The sequence below is a fragment of the Gymnogyps californianus genome, chromosome Z (genome assembly GCF_018139145.2).
Source record: "Gymnogyps californianus isolate 813 chromosome Z, ASM1813914v2, whole genome shotgun sequence".
Lineage (NCBI taxonomy): Eukaryota > Metazoa > Chordata > Aves > Accipitriformes > Cathartidae > Gymnogyps > Gymnogyps californianus.
The window spans coordinates 71,869,137-71,888,470 of record NC_059500.1 but is presented as its reverse complement, the minus strand read 5'-3'; the positions used below and the strand labels follow the sequence as shown (position 1 = coordinate 71,888,470).

Genomic DNA, 19,334 nt, shown 5'->3' with positions numbered 1-19,334 from the left:
GGGGGAAGTCCTGCACCGTAAGTACATGCTCTGGATTTTGGGGGTCCCGCCGGTTACGTTCTATGGTCCCTTCAATCCTTTCCCTGAGGGACTGGACATGTATTTTTAAAGCGTCCGGTAGTCCCCTAATGAGAGGTCTAAGGTGGCTGGGGTCCACCGGTGCAGCCATGGGTATCCCTTGCTGCCCCCTTTCATACATCGCCTGAACACGGGCGGCTTTCTGCACTCCTTCCGCTAACTCCGACAGTCCCTTTACCCGAATAATAACAGGCTCTCCTCTCTCCTCGGGGTCCACACCCCCAGCCCAATGACGTACTCGAGACGTTATCGACCGATCACCCGCCGGCCCATCACTCAGAAGCACTCCCGGTCCCCAGCACCCATTCGCCTCCCCATCGCTTACCAGTACCCCATTCGCCCCCCCCCCCCCCCCCCCCCCCCGGCAAAGAAGCTCGCCACAAGTACTCCGTTTCGGTTTCGCCCGGCTTGCGCGAAAACCTGGCTTGGAGTTCGCTAAGCTCGGGTCCTGTCCAGGGGGTCGTGCGAATGGTAGCGCGGGGGTTGCCGCCATGGGGGCCCGTATGTCTCTCTGTCTTAATAAGTGGCCGCACGTCCTTTTCTTCCAGTTCCTCCACCTCCTCGGAGGCCCCTTCCTCCTGCTCCCTACAGTTATTTCCATTGGGGTCTCCCCAGATGTCCCCATCCCATTCCTTTGCGTCCGTGCCCGTAATCAGACAACACTGGGGGCTTTTCTGCTTGTGCTAGCATCGGCTCGATCCTTTGTTCTAACAAACGCGGACGCTCCGCTTCGCTGCCTTTTAGGCAATCTACCTCTAGCTGTTGTTTTCGCTTTAGACTGTCTATCTCTAGTTGTCGTTCCAGGTTTTTTTCTTCTAATTTTTCGAAATATTGGTGATGATCTTGCGCCTGAGTCAGGCCGGCGCCAAGGACAGCACCCACAGTTCCTTGCCCCTCGCCATCCCGACGTTTGCCGCGGCATGGTTCTGCTCTCTCCGCGGCCGCTGCTGGGTCGGACCGCTTCTCCTTCGCCCCGGCACGTCGCGGGGGAGAAGGCGCACAGCCGTGCCTCCGTAATAGTTCCTCGATCGACATCCTGCTGACTGCGCCAATTATTGTGGCAGAAACACTAGGCAGTTAGCAATGTATTTTGAAAGTCAATTTTCTTTAATGATATCAAAATGTAACGGTCAAATTGAACAGGAGTGTTATGTTGTATTGAGGTGTAATGGCCAGATTAAACACAAATATTAGCTCATAAGACTACGATGAACGCAACTTATTTACAGGTTCAGGATGTCAGCTGGGAACTAGTACTACACGGACTGTAACCAAATCTAAGCTTAGAATGATGACTCAAAATGCGCAGGCACTCACCGATAAGGCGAGGATCCCAATCTGCAGGAGTTTCCGTGGGCGGCATCCCAACCCACGGGGAGAGTCCCCGACTGCAGACCCGCTGCTCTGAGGAGGGCTGGCTCGATTTGCCCTCCGGCAGGGCTCCATTTATACCCTAGGTTGGATCGGGGCTCGTGGTCATAAATGGTCAGCGGTCTGGAAACTTCTCTTGACCGAGGGGTTTCACTGGTTGAGGTGTTTTTGGCGGGCTTGGGTAGCTGGGGTGCGTGACTTGGGGCACTCTGTGTACGTGACTCCAGTCAGCATGTGGCTGGCCGGCTCGACCCCCAAACCGTGGCTTCTAGTTTCCTTCCAGCGGTCGTGAAGTTTCGGCCTTTACCGGGGGGGTGGGGGAGTGGGGGTGCACCCGCCACAACACCATAGCTGGCAACAGTCTCTGTGTGTCACTGTTCATTAACAATATTGCATTAGCAGATGGCTTCATGTGGCTTAGCATATAACATAGCAAATGGATATGACAGTTTTCAGAACAGAGGAAGCCAGCATACATACAGCGTATCACTTTCACAAACACAGGATTTTCAAAACACTGGCAATATTATAAAAATAAGAAGGAAGCTTCATATGCAATTAAATACAAATAACTGGACTTAAGTATTTACTGTACAATAATTCCTGATAGTGCTTTGCAGAACTGAATTTATTTACAATATTCTGTAAAGAGCAAACGCCATTTCACTCAAAGCTAGATGCATGAAGAAAAATAGAGAAAACAGAGATGCTACTTCAAGGTAAATACTGTCATATCCAATGTCAAGATTTAAGTGGCTTACAACCATTCATAAAATTCTTATTTTGGCCAAGTTTATTATTTCAATTACAGTATCAAAGTGAAGAGGCCAGTTTTTTAAGAAGGAAGAAATGGCCACTGTTTCCCATAGGTGGATTGTTAGGTGCCTACACATGGATTTGCAGAGCAGCCTTAGGCAGACTTTCATGACAAGCTCAGTCAGTACTTTCATTTCATTTGTACAGAAGCAGCAGGATCCAGTATAAAATAATTACTTTACAGTTAATGCTTTTAAATTATAGGCTTCAATCTTTTTTATATTCCAGCCATCTTTCACACCCAAATCTGCTTTTGACTGTAGCTAGGAATTAACTGATCCCATTTAACAGCACTACTAATCATAACACAACTGCACCCTGCATGGCCTCTGACACCTGTTTGATCCTCCTGCAGCTTTTGACTACCAGAGGGAATAGCCCCAAATTTAAGATACTTGAAAAACAAGATAAATAACAACTTTCTTCCTAACTCTGTCCGTTTTTATTACTTCTTCAATTTATCACATACTTCATCTATTAACTTCCACAAATTGGTAATGAGGAGTTTTGTAATGACTCCTCATGTAGGGCATCGAGATACCACGGGCATACACACCGTCATGTCTAATAGCAGGTTAATACACTGAGGTCAGCAGAAATGAAGTAATAAAGCAGTCAAAATACAGAAGCTTTCAATCTGAGGCAGTAGGCAACCAGTTTTATCAAGTCTCCATTTCGTAAAGGTCTGGAATTGCAACTGCTCTGAGGAGGTAAGAAAGGAGGACGTGCCCGCAGTATCAGCACAGCAACAGCACCCAGTGCTACCGACCCAGAAAGAAAACCGCGGGAGATTTCTTCCAATCGCTTCACACAGTCCTATTCCACATATCGAACACAAAAAGCAACAAAGCAGCAGCCGATCAGTGCCACCGTAGATGCTGAAATCACAGTGACCGCGCTGCCGGCAACACTAACCAAGAGCCCCAGGCCCACACCGAGAATGATCTGGGCCAGCTGGACCATGCAGGTGAGAGCGGCGCAGTCAATGCCCTTTCCCCGCCCATGCTCTCCAGCTTGTTCCCCATCCTGCAGCTTCAGGCTCTGCAAATAAGCACAAAACAAAGCCCAGTGAAATGAGACAGAGTCGACAACTTGCAGCTCTCAGCCAATGCACTGTCACGACCCCCAGGTGCAGCAAGACAGGCCAATACCTCTTTGCTTCCCTTCCGTTTTTTCTGCTTGTCACACAGAGGTTACGGAATTCAAACACAGATTTTACAAGTGATAATGAGTTTTCCAAGCTCCTCCCAGATTGCCCTGTTTCTCCCATCTGCAATTTTCCCCTCTCTCTCTTCTCCCAAGGAAAGAATTGATCAGAAAAATTAGCCATTTCCTTCAAGTTCAGCTCTATTTGAGCTCTGGAAAACTGACATTTCACAGTAGAGGACACTCCATCATGGATAATTTAGCTCCAACTCTCATGGTTGAAGGAGAGCCTCAAAGGGATCTTAAGGTGAGTCATACTATGTCCCACACACATACAGAGCATAATTCGTTATAGTGGAGCACTGTGCTCTGAAGTTATGCCTCAGAGCACATAAAGGAGTTTAGTGCTAAAATCTAAATGTAATGCTTTTATTGCCGGGGAAAAAAAAATAATCTGAAAGCAGATGTCCGGACTAGGATTCTTTTACACTACCGAAGACCATTGTTAACTACTGATTATCTGTATATCTGCTATGATATACGTAGCAGAGCAAAAGGCTTCATTTATTATATACAAGTATCTTGTATATAAGCACCCTGTGAGGGTGGTTGATCACTGGACCAGGTTGACCAGAGGGGTTGTAGAGTCTCCATCCTTGGAAATATTTAAACCAGACTGGACATGACCCTGGGCAACCTGCTCCAGGTGGCCCTGCTTGAGCAGGGGGGTTGGACTACATGATCTCTGGAGGTCCCTTCTAACTTCAGCTGTTCTGTGATTCCCTCCAGGAAGGAACTATTCTGTTTTGTTGGGAAATTACATGATAGTTTACATGTTTATTGTTCTTTTTGCATAGGCTGTGGAATGGAGAAGGTTGTATTGTAACAAACAAGATGTTTCCATGCTGTAGGCTAGCTGTGCTGCTGTCTTCCGATATCCAGACACTCTCGGCCATTAAGATGCTTTTTGCTTTTCACAAGACCTATTACATTGGCTTTGAGCTGTTACCACACAAAGCTCAAAAGTACTGGAGACAAACAGTCTCTTCCTAATCCACTAGACAAAATTGAATTTGGATCCTAGGGAACAGCAGCACAGAACAGGAGTTGAAATGGCAGCATTTTAAAACCCAGCACATGATTTTGACAGAATGCATAGAGGGAAAATGGCTACTCTTTGTTCTGGAATGATACAGTCCTTTCACCTCAAGTATTTCCAATTTTAGACACCTTTTTTTTTTGGAATTATATCTGTTTTGCTGGGCTGTGCCCAGTGTTCCTATGTGCCAGTAGTTCTGACAACAATTATATGAATGTGTAAATGAATGCAATCTTGCACTTGATGTTTCCTCTTTATTTTTTCTATCTTGTACATTATAGAAGATTTGAGCTAAACTTAATTCTGTTAATATCAGATCTAACAGAATTATACATCATTTAACATCTGGCATGGCAAGTACCATACACCAAACGAGAAACAATAGGTTGTCTTACAAGTAACATTTGAATATATTAGCCTATTAAATATGAAGTCCATGCACACTTCAGCATATTTTATTTCACTTCTGTCTTGGAACAGCTCTGAATCAGAGCTAGACTACAATTTTGCCTTTACTCCCTCTCTCTGAGTTGGCTGGCCCGAGGTTAGGATTGTGATCTCACCCTAAACTGGGTTCATTCCCTGTCCTTTGTTATATCCTTCAAAAACTCCTCATCATGATTGTTCTCTGTTGGAAGGAACAGAGAAATTAACTGAAAAATTAGGAATCAGATCTATGAAATATTTAACCACATTGAGACATCCTCCTAGCATTCAATGGAATAATTAAGAGTTTTCTTGTATTCATCATTTAGATGGTGATGCTTAAAAGATGTACAGAACAGCAGGACATGTTCTCAAGGACCTGATCTAGCCCTGTGCTGGTCTCAACTATGTTTCTACGTTGTTTTTCAACAGTTCAACATTTCCTTTATTAATTTCTTCAAATGTCCCCAGATATAATGAGAACTTTTCCTAAGTCCTCCCAGCTCTCCTTAATCCTTCTTGTTTCCAGCTCTCTCGCTAACTTAAGAGACTTGAGAGAACTTTTCCATTCAAGAGCTGAACACTTTACAAGACATGAACGTCCTGCTGTGCCCAGTAACATGATATAAGGAATGCAAGCTTTTCCAGATTTTCCTTGGAAACAGGATTTCATGCTGTGGAGGACCAAAAACCAACCCCAGACATTTAGAGAGCTAATGAGAATGTGGTATATAATTTAATACTGCACTATATAAAACTGTTTGTACTTGAATTTCATATCTTTATTAGCTAACAGCTTTTGTAACACTTTGGAGTTAACTAAAAATTCTGCCAGCCTTTACACTGTGGTTATTAACCTTAGGAACTCAGAAGTCAAGTCCTCAGCTAATACAACTGGAAGGAAGGATATAAGGAAGGTAGCACTTGAAGGCAACACAACTGGAGCCTTGTTATCTGCTTACTGCCCGAACACGTACTGTGATTAGCTTTGTTTCAGTTGTGATAATAAATAATTGTTTGTCTCACTGCAGGACTGTTTGGAGAGTTTGGAGCTGGGACCTTAACTCTCTCTGTCAGAAACTTTCCATTCATAATGTGTGTCATCATAAATAGTTTGAAATTAAAATTAAAAGCTGCTCACCAGTTCTATCCAGTTTTCTCCCAAAATAGACTAAACAGACCCAGACAGATATAAACTTACCCTTCCTTAGGCATTGAACTCACCTCTTCTTCCTTGTGATACTCTGCAATGAGGTGGAATGGCACTGTGTACAGTGTGCTGGACATGACGCCAAAGAGGGAGCATAGAGCCAGAGTGGAATAGACATTGGGAAACAAGCCAATTAATCCAGTACCCAATCCAAAAAGTAGGTATCCAGTGAAATAAAGTCCCTTTAATCCTATGTATGGCAGAAGGATTTTCTGCACATCTGTGAAAAGAAAGTGAAAATGCTGATAAAACTAAAACAAAACAGGTCACGTTTCATCAGGGAGTTCCTTTAAGGGGTTTTATTTTGTGAAATGCAATGAAGGAGATAATCTTACTGATTTTGGAAGTTGCCTCAAATTACTGGAGGTATAAACTTGCCAAAGAATACTTGCTCTCTCTGGGGATAGACTTATCCTGGCATAGCCAACTCCAGAGGAGTAGTAGTTAACAACCATTCTGGAAGAACTGCCCTCATTGACAACCTCAGACATTTCTGTTGTTTGATTATAATGCAAACATTTGGCATCAACTTCTGCTTGACCTGAGAAAGGCGCTACAGAAACGCCTGTAGTTAAGCTCCAAACTTAGGAGCCTAACTTGGAAAAGCTCCCCTTTTCCAAGGGGAAAAGATTTCCCTCAAGCCTCTTTTAGATGCTCAATTCAGTCCCCCAAATGCTACACATTTGAGTTTTCGGATTGCAAGTAGTTTTTTTAATGCTTGCTAAGAGCTATGGTGAAATCTATCCGGGGAACTGTGCTAGCATATTTACACATAATTTTGGAGAGCAAGGTTCATGCTTCTGGCAAGAACTTCTACTGCATTGTGAAAGAGTTATTTTATGAGGAATGCAGATGGGGAGAGGCCATCAGAGGGACCGTCGAGAACCTACAGCTACAGCACTGCTAGGTGAAAGAGCCTCTCAGAATGATGCCCATGGCTTCCATTTTAGTCTGGCATTTAACTTCAGGATGATTTTCAGTGGTCAGGGTCAGTTCACATGCAGAATAATGCCTTACTCCCAAAGTGACCCCTCATCATGTGGGCAGGAACTGTTCACGTTAAGATACGAGTTTCTAACAACGCTGAGAATGTAACATTTCTTAAAGTTTTAATATGGAAAAAAACCAGTTAATTTGGCATTGCTTTATTTTTTTAAACAATGGCAAACAGTGAACAGTTTAAACACTGTTTCAAAACACAGTGTTGGAGTACATTCCTGGGTACTTACAAGAATAGGCTGATGAAGAAATTGCATTGATGCACAGCCCCCAGCATCCCACCTCTACTCCTGTTTTGTAGGTAAGGTAAAGTGTGGAGTTATGAGGTGCATAAGGACTACCCTGGTACACAACCTGAAAGAGACCACAAAGATCACAGAAGGCAAGGATGGACTGCATGTATATAATACCTCTTTACGGGAACAGGGTACGCAACACAGGGCCTCATCCCTGGTAGGGGAGATAACTAGCACCCAAGAAATCTGTTAAGCAGTGCCCTAACCATCCCTTCACAGTTCTCCAGGTTTCACACTCATTTCTCCCAGATTCTCACATCCCAGGCTCTTCCTCATTACCCTCTGCCTTTTCCTGGACTGTCTACTCTACACTGACACGTTTGCTCTTTTCCTTTGGGTGTCTCAGTTCCCACTCTCTTTCTCTCTCCACTTCTGCCTTCTTGCCTTAGCCTTTCTTTCCCTAATTTATCTACAATTAATTTTTTTGTTTTCTCTTTCAGGCTTACCCCAACACACTCATTTTTCCACCCAGTAATTGTCTTATTCAGTTCCTTATCTAGGCAAGCAAAATTTTTCTTTTAGTTCTTCATATACACTGCAGGAAAAAAAAAACTTTCTCTCACCTACAGAGACAAAAAAAGGCAACAAAATGGGAATACTTGGTGGAAACCACAGAAAAAAGGAAGTGGCAATGGGAGGATTTGTGCCAGGAGCATATTTGTACCCTGGAAAAAAGGAAGCAGACAGGATCATACAGGCAAGAATCACTGGCAGGGACATACAGTCTTACTGCCTGGGAATGGGGTGGAAAAGGGAGCGCTGGGTATCATGAAGGCAAAGAATTGCTGGCAGAAGGGACTCAGGGAAAGGTTTAAAGAGGTATGGGAGGGACAGCTGAATTCAAGGAGACAAGAGCCTTGAGCTCCCAAGTAGCTCACTGTGTGCAAAGAGCTCCAGTGCAAGTGAACGGCCTTGTGCCGACAGTGCCCGTGGACCAGGATAAGGCCAGCTGCCTCCACACCACATCAGCATTACTTTAGTTAGGAAACTTCCCCATCTTGGAGCAGCTCCAAAGCCAAAGCAGAGAATGGATGTGTTTGGAACAGCTCAGAGAGCTTCATTTGAAACAGTTAAATAGACACAAATAGTCTTACAAATACTAAAAGGTTTTCCCCCAAGATCCAACAGACTCTGGCTCAGAATGAGGGCCTGAGATCAATTAGCTGTTTTACAAAACTCTTGTTCAGCTATCCAGATACAACTGGCTCTGCCACCACTGTCATTTCTTCAGGATTATAACACTGTCTCATTTCTTTTTGGTGGAGAAGGAGATGCTAAGAGGATGGAGAAGAGAGAGGATTTTACACTTTTACCTGTCCCATGAAATCCGTGAAGAAGAGCATGTTGGACAGGAAAGCCATCCATCCAAAGAGGTGGCTCACACACAGATAGCGATAGTGGGATGGCATGTTTAAAAGTGTCTTCAAGAGTGATTTAAGGGTCATCCGCCTTTGATCCTAAAAGCAAGTATTTAACAATAATACTGTATTATTGCCCTGAAGGCTAATAAAATAGCTGACAGCAAATGAAGAAGGCCTCAGCGTCTTTTCATTGCTAAATTTCCAAAGTTTTTTATTTGTTTTTGCTAGGAAGGGTTGCTTGGGTACTGAATGTCCTTCACTATATATTTAATTTGTAGAGCCATTGCCTAATAAAGTCATCTGAAGGATTCACAGAGACTCTGGGAGAGCTGGGGCACATCAACAAGGATGTAACATTTCTTGGTGTTATAATCAGTAGGATTATTATTTACTTGTAGAACCAAGTGAAAATTTTCTGCCAAAACAGATTCAGTGGAGTTTCAAAAAAAACCAAAACCAAACAAAAATAATTTCTTTATGGAGACAATCAGCTTTCCGTTGAAAATTTAAAGCTGCCACGGAAAAAATGAAACTCAAAATACTTCCTGAGAATTAAAATGTATCAGTTGTGAAATACGGCACTTCTGAGACCTCATTCCCATTCCCTTCTATGTGCTAAATTCCCTAGAAAACTTCACCTCTTCTGGTGTATCATTACCATGAGATTTCCACTAGGTACTGTCCTTCCCTCCATGAAGCAGGGAAAGACTGTGATACATCACAGGAGATGCAGCACCACTCAGAATCCTAGCACCCAGAGAACATGAGCTTCAGCACCTGAACACCTCATCCCATGGGAGAAATAACTCATTTCAAAATCAAAACGTTTTTGGTGCTGGTTAACAAATCTCACTGATGAGGAAAAACAAAATTTCTCACCACCTTCAATGCCCTGCCTTATCTCCCTCCTCCTTGTCTGAGCCCTGTGCCCCAAAACTCTCTCTCAGCTTCTTTTCCAGTCACATTCATCAGATCACCTATATCACTTGAATTTTTTTAGTACTGTAGGTGTGCTTGATGTCAGGCATTTGTGACACACAATTCTTACTGCTTTAAAGCTCCTGCATGGTTTTTTGCTTTTAATGAAAAAAAGGTATTATTTTATCTGTGCATGATGGAACACTTCCAGTTTTCTCTAGTGATGTTTGGAGGCAACAGTGTTGGGAGAGCTGGTAAGGGAAGCTGTATGATCATGAAATGTGGAAGAACTGTAAAAGTTATGTTCATTACTGGAAAGCTGAATTTTGTCTTCAATTTGCTGTAAGATAATGACATTTTTTCCTTCCTTCAATGTTCTACTTACTTTTCACAATTCTGCTTTCCTTTGAACTAGGTTATGCTGCAAGCTACTCTATGAATAATCACCACATGTAAAGTTGGAAAATACTTTGCTCCAGTGGGAGGTTTTTAATCCTCATAGGAATGCCAAAATTCAAGTTGCTGACTTTCACCTTGAACTGCATATTGTCCAAATCCCTTGGAATTTCTCTTGGCATCACTGTCTCTTTTAAGCAGGGTAAGCTTTCTATTCTTCTACAGTTATAAAAAAAACCCCCAAAAATTCCACATTGTCTCGTTAGTGTTATTTCAAGGATAATTACTATAGTTTTACTTGGCTTATTTAATTTGTTCAACTCTTCCACACAGTTCTTTAAAACAGCCTTTCCAATCGAAGTGTTAACATAAGGTCGGGGAACTACAAAGGACACTGCTATAATTACAAACAATAATTTGGCAGCTAGATAGAAATGCTTGCTTTCTATTTAGCTATTTTAGAGAGTGGAAATGGAAACTGAACTCTTCAGTGCACACATTCAATACACACCAACACACAAACCCCACACGAATTTAAATGACCTGCTGAAGTTTGGCTCCATTTAAGTTCCTTATCCTTCAAAAGCTCACAATACCCCATCATTTTCTCTATAAAATCACTACAACTTAAGGCCTAAAATGATTCCTAAGGATACAGAGGAATCAATATGACTTGGGTTTTATGGCAGTAGATCCTGAGTAATTTGGCATCAAAGTAAAGAACAAAAGATGAATCACTTTGGATGTCTGTTCATACTGTAACAGGGCAAATCTCATTAATAACCATGGTAGCTATTAGCATGTAAGAGCATAGTCCTTAATTTAGAAGATACAGGCCTGCAGCAAAAAGAGAGACACAGAAAACCAGGAAGCCAAACTGTCTCTTCAAGGAAGCAATTACAGTAATGAATGAACTCAGAAAACATGTACCACAAGAGGCAGACCATTAAGGCAGTGAGTGTCTAGAATTTATACATGCCCAGGCACATCAAAGAAGCATGAGACAGATCAATGCACTGAGCCTCTGACAGGCTGTCCAGCCAAAAATATAGAGAGGAGGGCAATGGCACAAGCTTGCCCACAGTGGATGCCAGACCCTCCCCTTGGGTGTCAGATGTTACTGATTCAGTGGAATTAGTTCTTGCCAAGGTAGAGGCTATCCCAATTCACAGTCTGCTCCCCTTGCTTTCACTGCATCTGCTCTCTCTTCTTCATTTACCTTCCTTTCTTTAGAGCCCACGTGGGCCAAGCAGTCAATGACACTCAGCATCTCTGACAAGTTGGAGGATGCTCAGAGTGAACAGTGCTGGTGAAGGATGCTGGCTGCTCAGGTTGGCCGACAGTGGGGAAATAAGGACAGCATTGCAGTGTGCTAGCCATATTCTCCCAACAAACTGTTGCTTTGCTGTCTGCCCTTCTCTGTGTTTGTTTGGCATTCTCATCAGGTAGTGTTCGTCTTTTATTCTACTTTTGTGTTTTATCTGATGTAATAATATTTTTCTTCGGGTTAGGAATACCAAGTGCTATTATAATACAAATGATAAATAGTAAAAGATAATAAATCCCCTTTACTTGTAGCTTAAACATGAGTTTAGGTTTCTAACTTATAACATCTGCACATTCTCAGTATTGTTTACCTGATTTATCACAACCTGTATCGGGGGTAGATATTCATAACGCCAAGAGATCAGAAGTGAAATTAAAACAACAAGCAACTGTTTCATCACTTATTGTTATACTAGGAGCCAAACATATACATTAGCCTTTGCTTACCTAGGGTACCATGAAAGTGCAGTGAGAATTCCTAGGACTAAAAGTCATCAACAAAACAGTAAAAACTATTATCTGTTCCCAAGACCATTCTAGAAATGTGCTCTCCAGATACTTTTCAGGTAGATTCACCTTTTCCTAGTTGCCTTAGATTGAAGCAATCTCTCATAAAAATGCAGCAGAAACAAAATAAAAAGATGATTCAAAAGTACTCGCTATTCTCTCCCACCTAAAAGTTCTGCCAAAGACACAGCTACAACATCACTTCGAAATAAAACTAGAACTCTGGAAGCAGGGTAGCATTGCTGTAGAAGTAGCAATTTTAAACATATCAGTACCGTCAATAAGTCCTCAATGAAATGTTGAGCAGCAGCAAACCCAAATGTTTACTAGACCAGGGAACAAACACTTCATATGTACTACCTATGAAAGTGTGTGGACTTCAGTGGGAGTTACAGATTCATATGAAAGATTAATGGTCTGCAGACCTCCACAATTTGATGTTAATTCTATCAGGACTAAAGGACAGAGTAGATCCTGTTGACAAAATTCACATGAGGAGGACATCAAGAGACTGACACAGAGCAGAAACCTGAACCTGGTTCTCCCTCATCCCTGCCAATTGTTCAAAGCATCAGGACTAGTCTGTCTCATCCCTCTTGCTGGAAATACTTTATAAATAAAAAAAGAGAAAAGAAAGCCAGCTTTCTCCTGACCCTGTATCTTGGTGGAGGATTCTTTTTCTGTGTGTGTGAAAGGGCTCCATTCCAGATAGCATTAGCTAATTAAAGGGTCTCCAAGGATGCAACAATATGGCCTACAAAATCATCTCTGCACTTACCTCTGTACGTGATGTAACAGTGTATTTCCTTGGTTTAGCTGCAGCTTTTATTTCAATACATGTTGATTTTAAGTAACCATTCTTGATTTCCTCCTCTATGGAGCTATATTTATAGGATTCAGTCACTTCCAACAAGAATTTTGTCTCTTCATTTTCATATCTGAGTGGGACTTCAGGAATACTGCGCAGATGTACAGTAAGGCAGATTAGGAAAACCAAGGCTGCGAAGAAGAAAATCACCTGGAATTCCGATGCCAAGGAATATCCTAATACAGTTTGACTCCAATCTATAGCACCTATCAGGTAACCCAGGGCTCCTCCCAAACCTATGGGGGTGAGAAAAAAGGAGAAAAAAGATCTACTGGCATTGATAAAATAAACAAACAGTACACAATACCCTCAACATGTGATCCCCTCTAGAAATGACTGAATAATCACTCTTCAAATATTAATCACAAGAAATAGGAATATTGAGCTAATCACATACATGAGCAGTTACCAAAACATCTCTTGAAAAATCTCCTCGGCTCTGGTGGACAGAGCTCTCCAAAAAATGCCTGAACGTATAGCAACATGGGTCTCCATCTCTTTTCTTGACTCTTTGAAGCTTTATTTTCTTTGAAACAGTGAGTAATACAAAATAAAATTTACTGAAATTTATGGTTTTTTTTAAACTTCACAGAACAAACAAACATTTTTTAAATTATATCGAGACTATCTATAGTTTAGACTTTGTAAAATGCATTTTGTGTAGCTGAATCTAAACAGAAATACTGTCTCCATGTGAAATTTAAAAAAAAAGGAAATAAAACAAAAAGCATTGTTCTGTAGTTATCAAAATCCAAGTACCCTCACCACTCGGAAAAGAAAACAAAAAGGATCCAATACAAACATGTAATTCCGCTTACTGATTTTCTCAGAAAAGTTAGAATAAAAGGTAAAATGAGAATGCTACCTTGTGTCTTGAAGTTAATAAAACCAGTGTTCAGTCCGATTTTTTTACAATTTCTTCTTTTTGTATTAGTGCACACAGTTTCAGAAGCACAAGAAAGTGCACACTTACATACAGTACAGAGCTCTGGTAGGGGAAGCAGCTTTGTAGAGCCCTGACACCTTGTTAACCAGGTGGCTCTGCAGGATGAGGGGGTTAAGCAGGACAGAAGCATTTGAAGTATTGACTTGGAAGTATTTCTGCTCTTCTGCTTAGGAGAACTGAAGACAATGTGTGGCAGAACCATTCCGTCTAACAAAAAGTAACAGACGTAACAGGACCTACATTTGCTTCACCTACAAAACATGCAATTTTGATTTCATTCTGGGCTTTCTGTACTTTTTTCCCTCTTCGGTCTGATTATGGCCCTCCATTGTGTCCTACTGCCTTTTATAGGGGACTGTATCCTTGCTTGTTCTCATGAAAAATAAGCTGTTAATAACTTTTTGAAGAAAACCTACACTAAATGTTTGCACAGAGTGAATGTTTGATGTTTGAGGTCATCTTTGCATACTGTTTTCACCAAAAAGCAATCATGACATTGGAATGCAGTCTGAGTGTTGCGTGTTGGATATATGAATTCTTCCTTCCACTTGTCTCAGTAGTCATAAGTTTCATAACTGCAAAGCTATCGAGCTTCATGTTCAAGCCTTAAACTGAAGACAAACTGGAGAGCAAAATCTTGGAGATATTTAGTATAAAAAGAAGGAACTAAATAAGGGAAAAAAAAATATCTAAAACAGAAGCTAGGAAAGAAATGGGAGGATTGCTGTCTGTGTCTAATAGGGATAGAACAAGAAATGATAAATGTAAACTATAGGGAATGGATATTAAGATTAGATTTTAGGGAAAACTCTAACAACAAGGCCAGTGAAGTGCTGGAACAGACTGTCTTGGGAGGGCTGCAGAACCCCTATCAAGGGAGGATTTCAAGAACAAGCTAGCTAATCACCCATCAGGAAGGATTAAGATACCGATGATCTTGCTATAGAGGACACAGGGTGCTGGACCAAATAATGCAATCTGTTCCAATCTTATTTGATGTGATTTGTCCCACATCCCTTTTCACAGCTCAGTACACAAATGAATCAGCTAAATCTGTAGCTCCAAATTTGGAAATCAAGCCTTTTTAGTATCATCCAAGGAAAAATTGCAACCAGAGTTCCGCTGAAGGCAAGAATATACATAGAGACTCACTCCCCTCACTGTCCAAACAAGTGATTGTTAAAAATTTTATCTGTCAGTTTCTACTGGATAATACTCATTTCATTCCCATATGGCTTTAAGGTTCCCTTAGAATCTGTGTTCCTGGACACAGCTTTTTCGTATGTCCAAAATCAGCCTGTTGTCAATAGCTACTACACCTCCCTCCTCGACTAGAGTAACTGCCACTGAATCTACATGCCTCTGCTCTTGGTACAGCTCAGTAGCCACAAAAATCTCCACCAGCACAGACTGCGTGACTTCTCATCTAGTCTGCTTTTTGTCTAGTCCTTTCACAGTGACTGCTCTCAGACACGGCTGGAAACTACTCTCGATTCACGTTATAGGTACACAGCCTTATGTGTCTTCCCTGTGCTTTTTCTCAACACAGGACTCATGTAGTGCATGTTTCCTTCCGCAACTCAGCAACTTTTCAAACATGTATCAAGGCAAATGAAGCTCTTACTTCATTTACAAGAGCTGGGACTGAACCACTTGGACTTATTTCGTGGAAGTTGACAAGTTCTGAATTTTACACAGAACTCCTATTTCTACACAGGAAGGCAGCACATATTGGAGCACTGCTGAAGAATGAAAATCAACTATTCTTCTTTGTGCAGCTCTTGCTCTATGTCACATGCTGAGTCAAAAATGTTATTTTTATGTGCCATGGCAAGGACACAAGTTACATCCCTTAATTTTTGCTTCACCAACAACTTGGAAAAAATCAGAACAAGCTGAATGAACACTACTTCACGCTCTTACTTAAATCATGGCTACATTGATGTAAATGTTTATGCCTGCAGCCTTCTGCAGCAGAATTCTTGTAGCAGCAATCACAAGTTGCTGTTCTCTGGAGTAGTGAAAACCCAGCAACAAAAGACTCGTGACTGAAGCACGGGATCAGATGATCAGTTCATTCAAGATTAGAAACACAGTGAGGATAAAATCCATGCAATTACCTTCCTCTCTTTCGAGAGGTAGGGAGGAAAAGAAGGGATCTGAGTACCTGTAAAGAGGGCGTGGTAATGCAGACCCTTCTCTTTATCCCGATGAGAGCAGACATCAAATAAATATGCTTTGATGGGGCCATCAATAAAATCAGCTGCAAAATCAAAAAGCACTACTCCCAGCATGGTAATGACTATTGCCCACGTCCGCTGCTTGTCTCTCTCACCGATGAAAGCTACAAAAAGAAAAACACCCTCATTCTGACAGCAACAGTGCCATGTTCTGCAAAACCACATTTTATCTTTCCTGATATGTCCAAATCTAAACAATGCTTAGTTATGCAAGAGAGAGCAGTGATACCAGAATCACATCAGAGAAGCAGGATAACTGAGTCTGTGTAGCGCTGAGCTGTGCTAGGTTGAGTTACTGCCTTGAGTCAGCACAAGCTCAGGGTACTCCAAGCTCTACAACCAAGAGCATCACTAGCCTTAATCTACTCCTTCGCACTTCCATGGCATGCTCTGGTAGCCTAACACACATGCATTTTGTAGTACTTTTTTGTTTTATTCTATTTGTCCCACCCTTCCATTGTTTTAGATAATCAAGAGTTGACTGTAACATCTCTTTTTGGGCAAATGAATACAAGTATATTCAACATCAGTGATATCCAGGAAGAGAGAATAAATCAATCCACAAAAACACAGACCTCCCCCCTCTGCCAAATCATAATGACAGCAACCGCCTTCCATCAAGACTTTGAGAAGTTACATCTCGAGCTGAAATATAACAGTATCTAGGGATGTCACTGCTATTTGATTTTGCATATTCCAGGTGCAACACAGTTTCCAAGGAGTTACAGATTTCTATTATTCACCAGCATAACACAGACCCGAGTCAAGCCAGTGCTGCAATAATTAAAGATACATATTGTGAATGCTAATCCATCTAAAATAGGGATTAACAGATATTCAGTTTGGATGTGTATTACATCACACAAACAATATTGATCATTTAACTTAACAAGGTAGATTTTAGTTCATAAAAACTTCTCTGGGCCTAAGCAGTGCTTTACTTGTATGAACTGATCAGGCAACCACACCAACAGACAACGTACTGTAATCACATGCAGAAACTACGGAACACTATGTACAGGGTACATAACATGCAGTGTTAGGATTGAACGTATATGAAGATTTCAGTGTTCCCCAGCTCCTTCAACGCAGCTGAGTAACATGATACTCAATTTTAACAGTCCACTTTAGTAGGGAAAAAAGGCACCCCTCTTTTCTTTCTGATTGAAAAGGCTAGGATGAGTTCTGTCTGCAAAAACGCCCCTCACTCACCTGAGATCATCACGTCCCCATTCAGGTACAAAGCCGTGCCTAACAGCATTATGATGCCCAGACCCAGAATGTAAGGTCGCCTCCTGCCCCAGCTACAGGTGCAGTGATCACTGGCTGAACCTACCACGGGCTGCAGCACGAAGCCCAGTATAGGGCTGATGAGCCACACCAGGCTGTAGAGGTTCTTGGGCAGCCCTACACTGAGCAGTACCGGCGTGACAAAGGCGGCCTCCACGGCATAGCAGAACTCCCGGCCGAACATCGCCATGCTGTGCATGACCAGCCTTCCCACCGCTCGCTTCTTTGGCACCACTGCTCCAGTTCTTGTCACAGATTGCAGCAGAGCATCCTCCTCCCCTCTGGTGCTGTCCATGTCGGCCTTGGCCACCTCGGACGGGGGTGGAAGAGCCCTGTAGAAACTCTCTTTCGTTAAGGTCATCGCTCTGGCTACGCGCAGCGCTCTGGCAAGTCGGTGCTGCCTGCTCTGAGTGACATGGAGCCCTGATCATATGCCCGGTGGGATCGGTCTGTGCTGGGGGAGGGACTCACATACTTTCATGGCTCTGCAATCACAAGTTATGCAAGGAAGGGGGCGGGGAGGTGTGTGTTAACATGAGCAGATCTGAGCTCTTGGGCATCTGCAAAGCTCACAACTATCCACAACTAAAGAATTACTGTTCAAGCATGAAACACACATATAATGGGAACGTACCATGGGCAAGACGCAGGATTAGCCTGACATACAGCTACTCCTCTTGTTGCTGTAAGACAGTGGTGATACCAAGAATCTAGAGCCCTCATCTTTTCGTTCAGCGAACATCATGAGCACCAGGGTGCCGATTTCCTGTTGATCAAACGGGGGAAAAAGTCTGTAGTATGCATCCAGAAAAGGATTTCAGTGCACTTCATGAAGATAAGTAAGTGAACCTACCTATTGCCCTAGAGTGTTAGTGGCAGATAAAAAGCTTGACAGAAGTCTGTCAAACAGCAACTGGTGAATATTTCTTTGTATCTACTGTGTGCCACCCTCAATACCACCGATTATTTTCTTGGCTTCTGAAAAACAAAGGGTATCAGGATCACTTAGGGTTTTTTTAAACAGTCTTACCTGCCAAGAGAAGGCCTTAAAAGAAATCTGCAGTGACATACCAAAACTGTACTTTTCAGGTTAGCCACCTGAGTGAGGCAGCTGATCCAACCTATGCTGAAGTTAACATGAGTTTTTAAATTGACTTCAGCGATTTTGGGGTCAAAAATGTGCACTGAAGATTACATTTGACAATGTTTATTGTTCTCCAACACAATCAGATGCATCTGGGACTAAGCAAATTGTCAAATCTTACTGTAAAGGTGTATAATATTCAGTAATTTACATTAGAGTGATTATCAGCTGGAAACTTAAGATGCTTTTGCTGATTGTTTATCTAATTTGTCAGGATCTACTAGATAATTCTTGCTTCCAGGCAAGTGTTTATGTGGTAGAATGTAAAAGGTTTTGTTATAGTAATAATGCTGACATTTTTGGCATGACACGTGTAAAATGAGCTAAAGTATATCTCAGCTTTGGAAGTCTTTGTAAGCAACAAACTAATCTTCAGCAAGGTAAACACTCTGACAAAATTATTAAAAACCCCAGCTCCTCATATCATAATTCCTGATATGTCAGACTACAGAAAACTCTCTTAAGGTCATATAACTAATTCTTTTTAAAAGCCTATTTTCTTTTGCCCTGAAGGAGACTGTTTCAAATGACGGTTTAATTTTGAAGGAAATGAAAACCACCATGGAATATCCATTGTTTAAAACCTGTGCAGCTAAGTTGCCTCCCATTTTTCCAAAAAGAGAAGAAAAGATTAATACTTGGCAGCTATTTTAAAATAACAAATTTCATTCTGAAGTTATTTTCTAGGCAAACTGAAATTCCAAATGTAATATAATCAGGAGACTGCATTAAAAAAATGTAGCCAGGCTACTGAATAGAATTACTTTATGATAATAACTCTACAGCAGCACATAAGAAAACAGCATTATTTCGATCACTGTTTTGGCATGATAAGGCAAATGAATTAATATGATGAGAGAGAAAAAAAATCCCTTCTAATCTATAAGCAAACAACAC

General features: G+C 41.8%; 1 protein-coding gene across 1 annotated transcript; it reads right to left on the bottom strand.

Moving 5' to 3' along the window:
* Positions 1–2,912: 2,912 nt before the first annotated feature.
* SLC45A2 (solute carrier family 45 member 2) lies at positions 2,913–17,654 on the bottom strand. The gene is made up of 9 exons (XM_050913349.1): positions 17,216–17,654; positions 15,931–16,107; positions 12,787–13,053; positions 11,287–11,307; positions 9,851–9,878; positions 8,755–8,890; positions 7,376–7,499; positions 6,161–6,366; positions 2,913–3,306 (listed from the first exon to the last, which is right to left on the bottom strand). Exons 1-9 carry the CDS (start codon positions 17,652–17,654, stop codon positions 3,082–3,084), a joined length of 1,623 nt encoding a protein of 540 aa, XP_050769306.1. The 3' UTR covers positions 2,913–3,081.
* Positions 17,655–19,334: the final 1,680 nt, after the last annotated feature.

Excerpts from the sequence above, each read along its gene's own strand:
- SLC45A2 (XM_050913349.1), bottom strand. The coding sequence starts at position 17,654 with ATGACCTTAACGAAAGAGAGTTTCTACAGGGCTCTTCCACCCCCGTCC. Across the intron at positions 6,367-7,375 it reads TTCTTCATCAGCCTATTCTT|ATGTGCAGAAAATCCTTCTG; the intron begins GTAAGTACCCAG and ends TTCTTTTCACAG. Across the intron at positions 3,307-6,160 it reads AGTATCACAAGGAAGAAGAG|AGCCTGAAGCTGCAGGATGG; the intron begins GTGAGTTCAATG and ends GCTTATTTGCAG.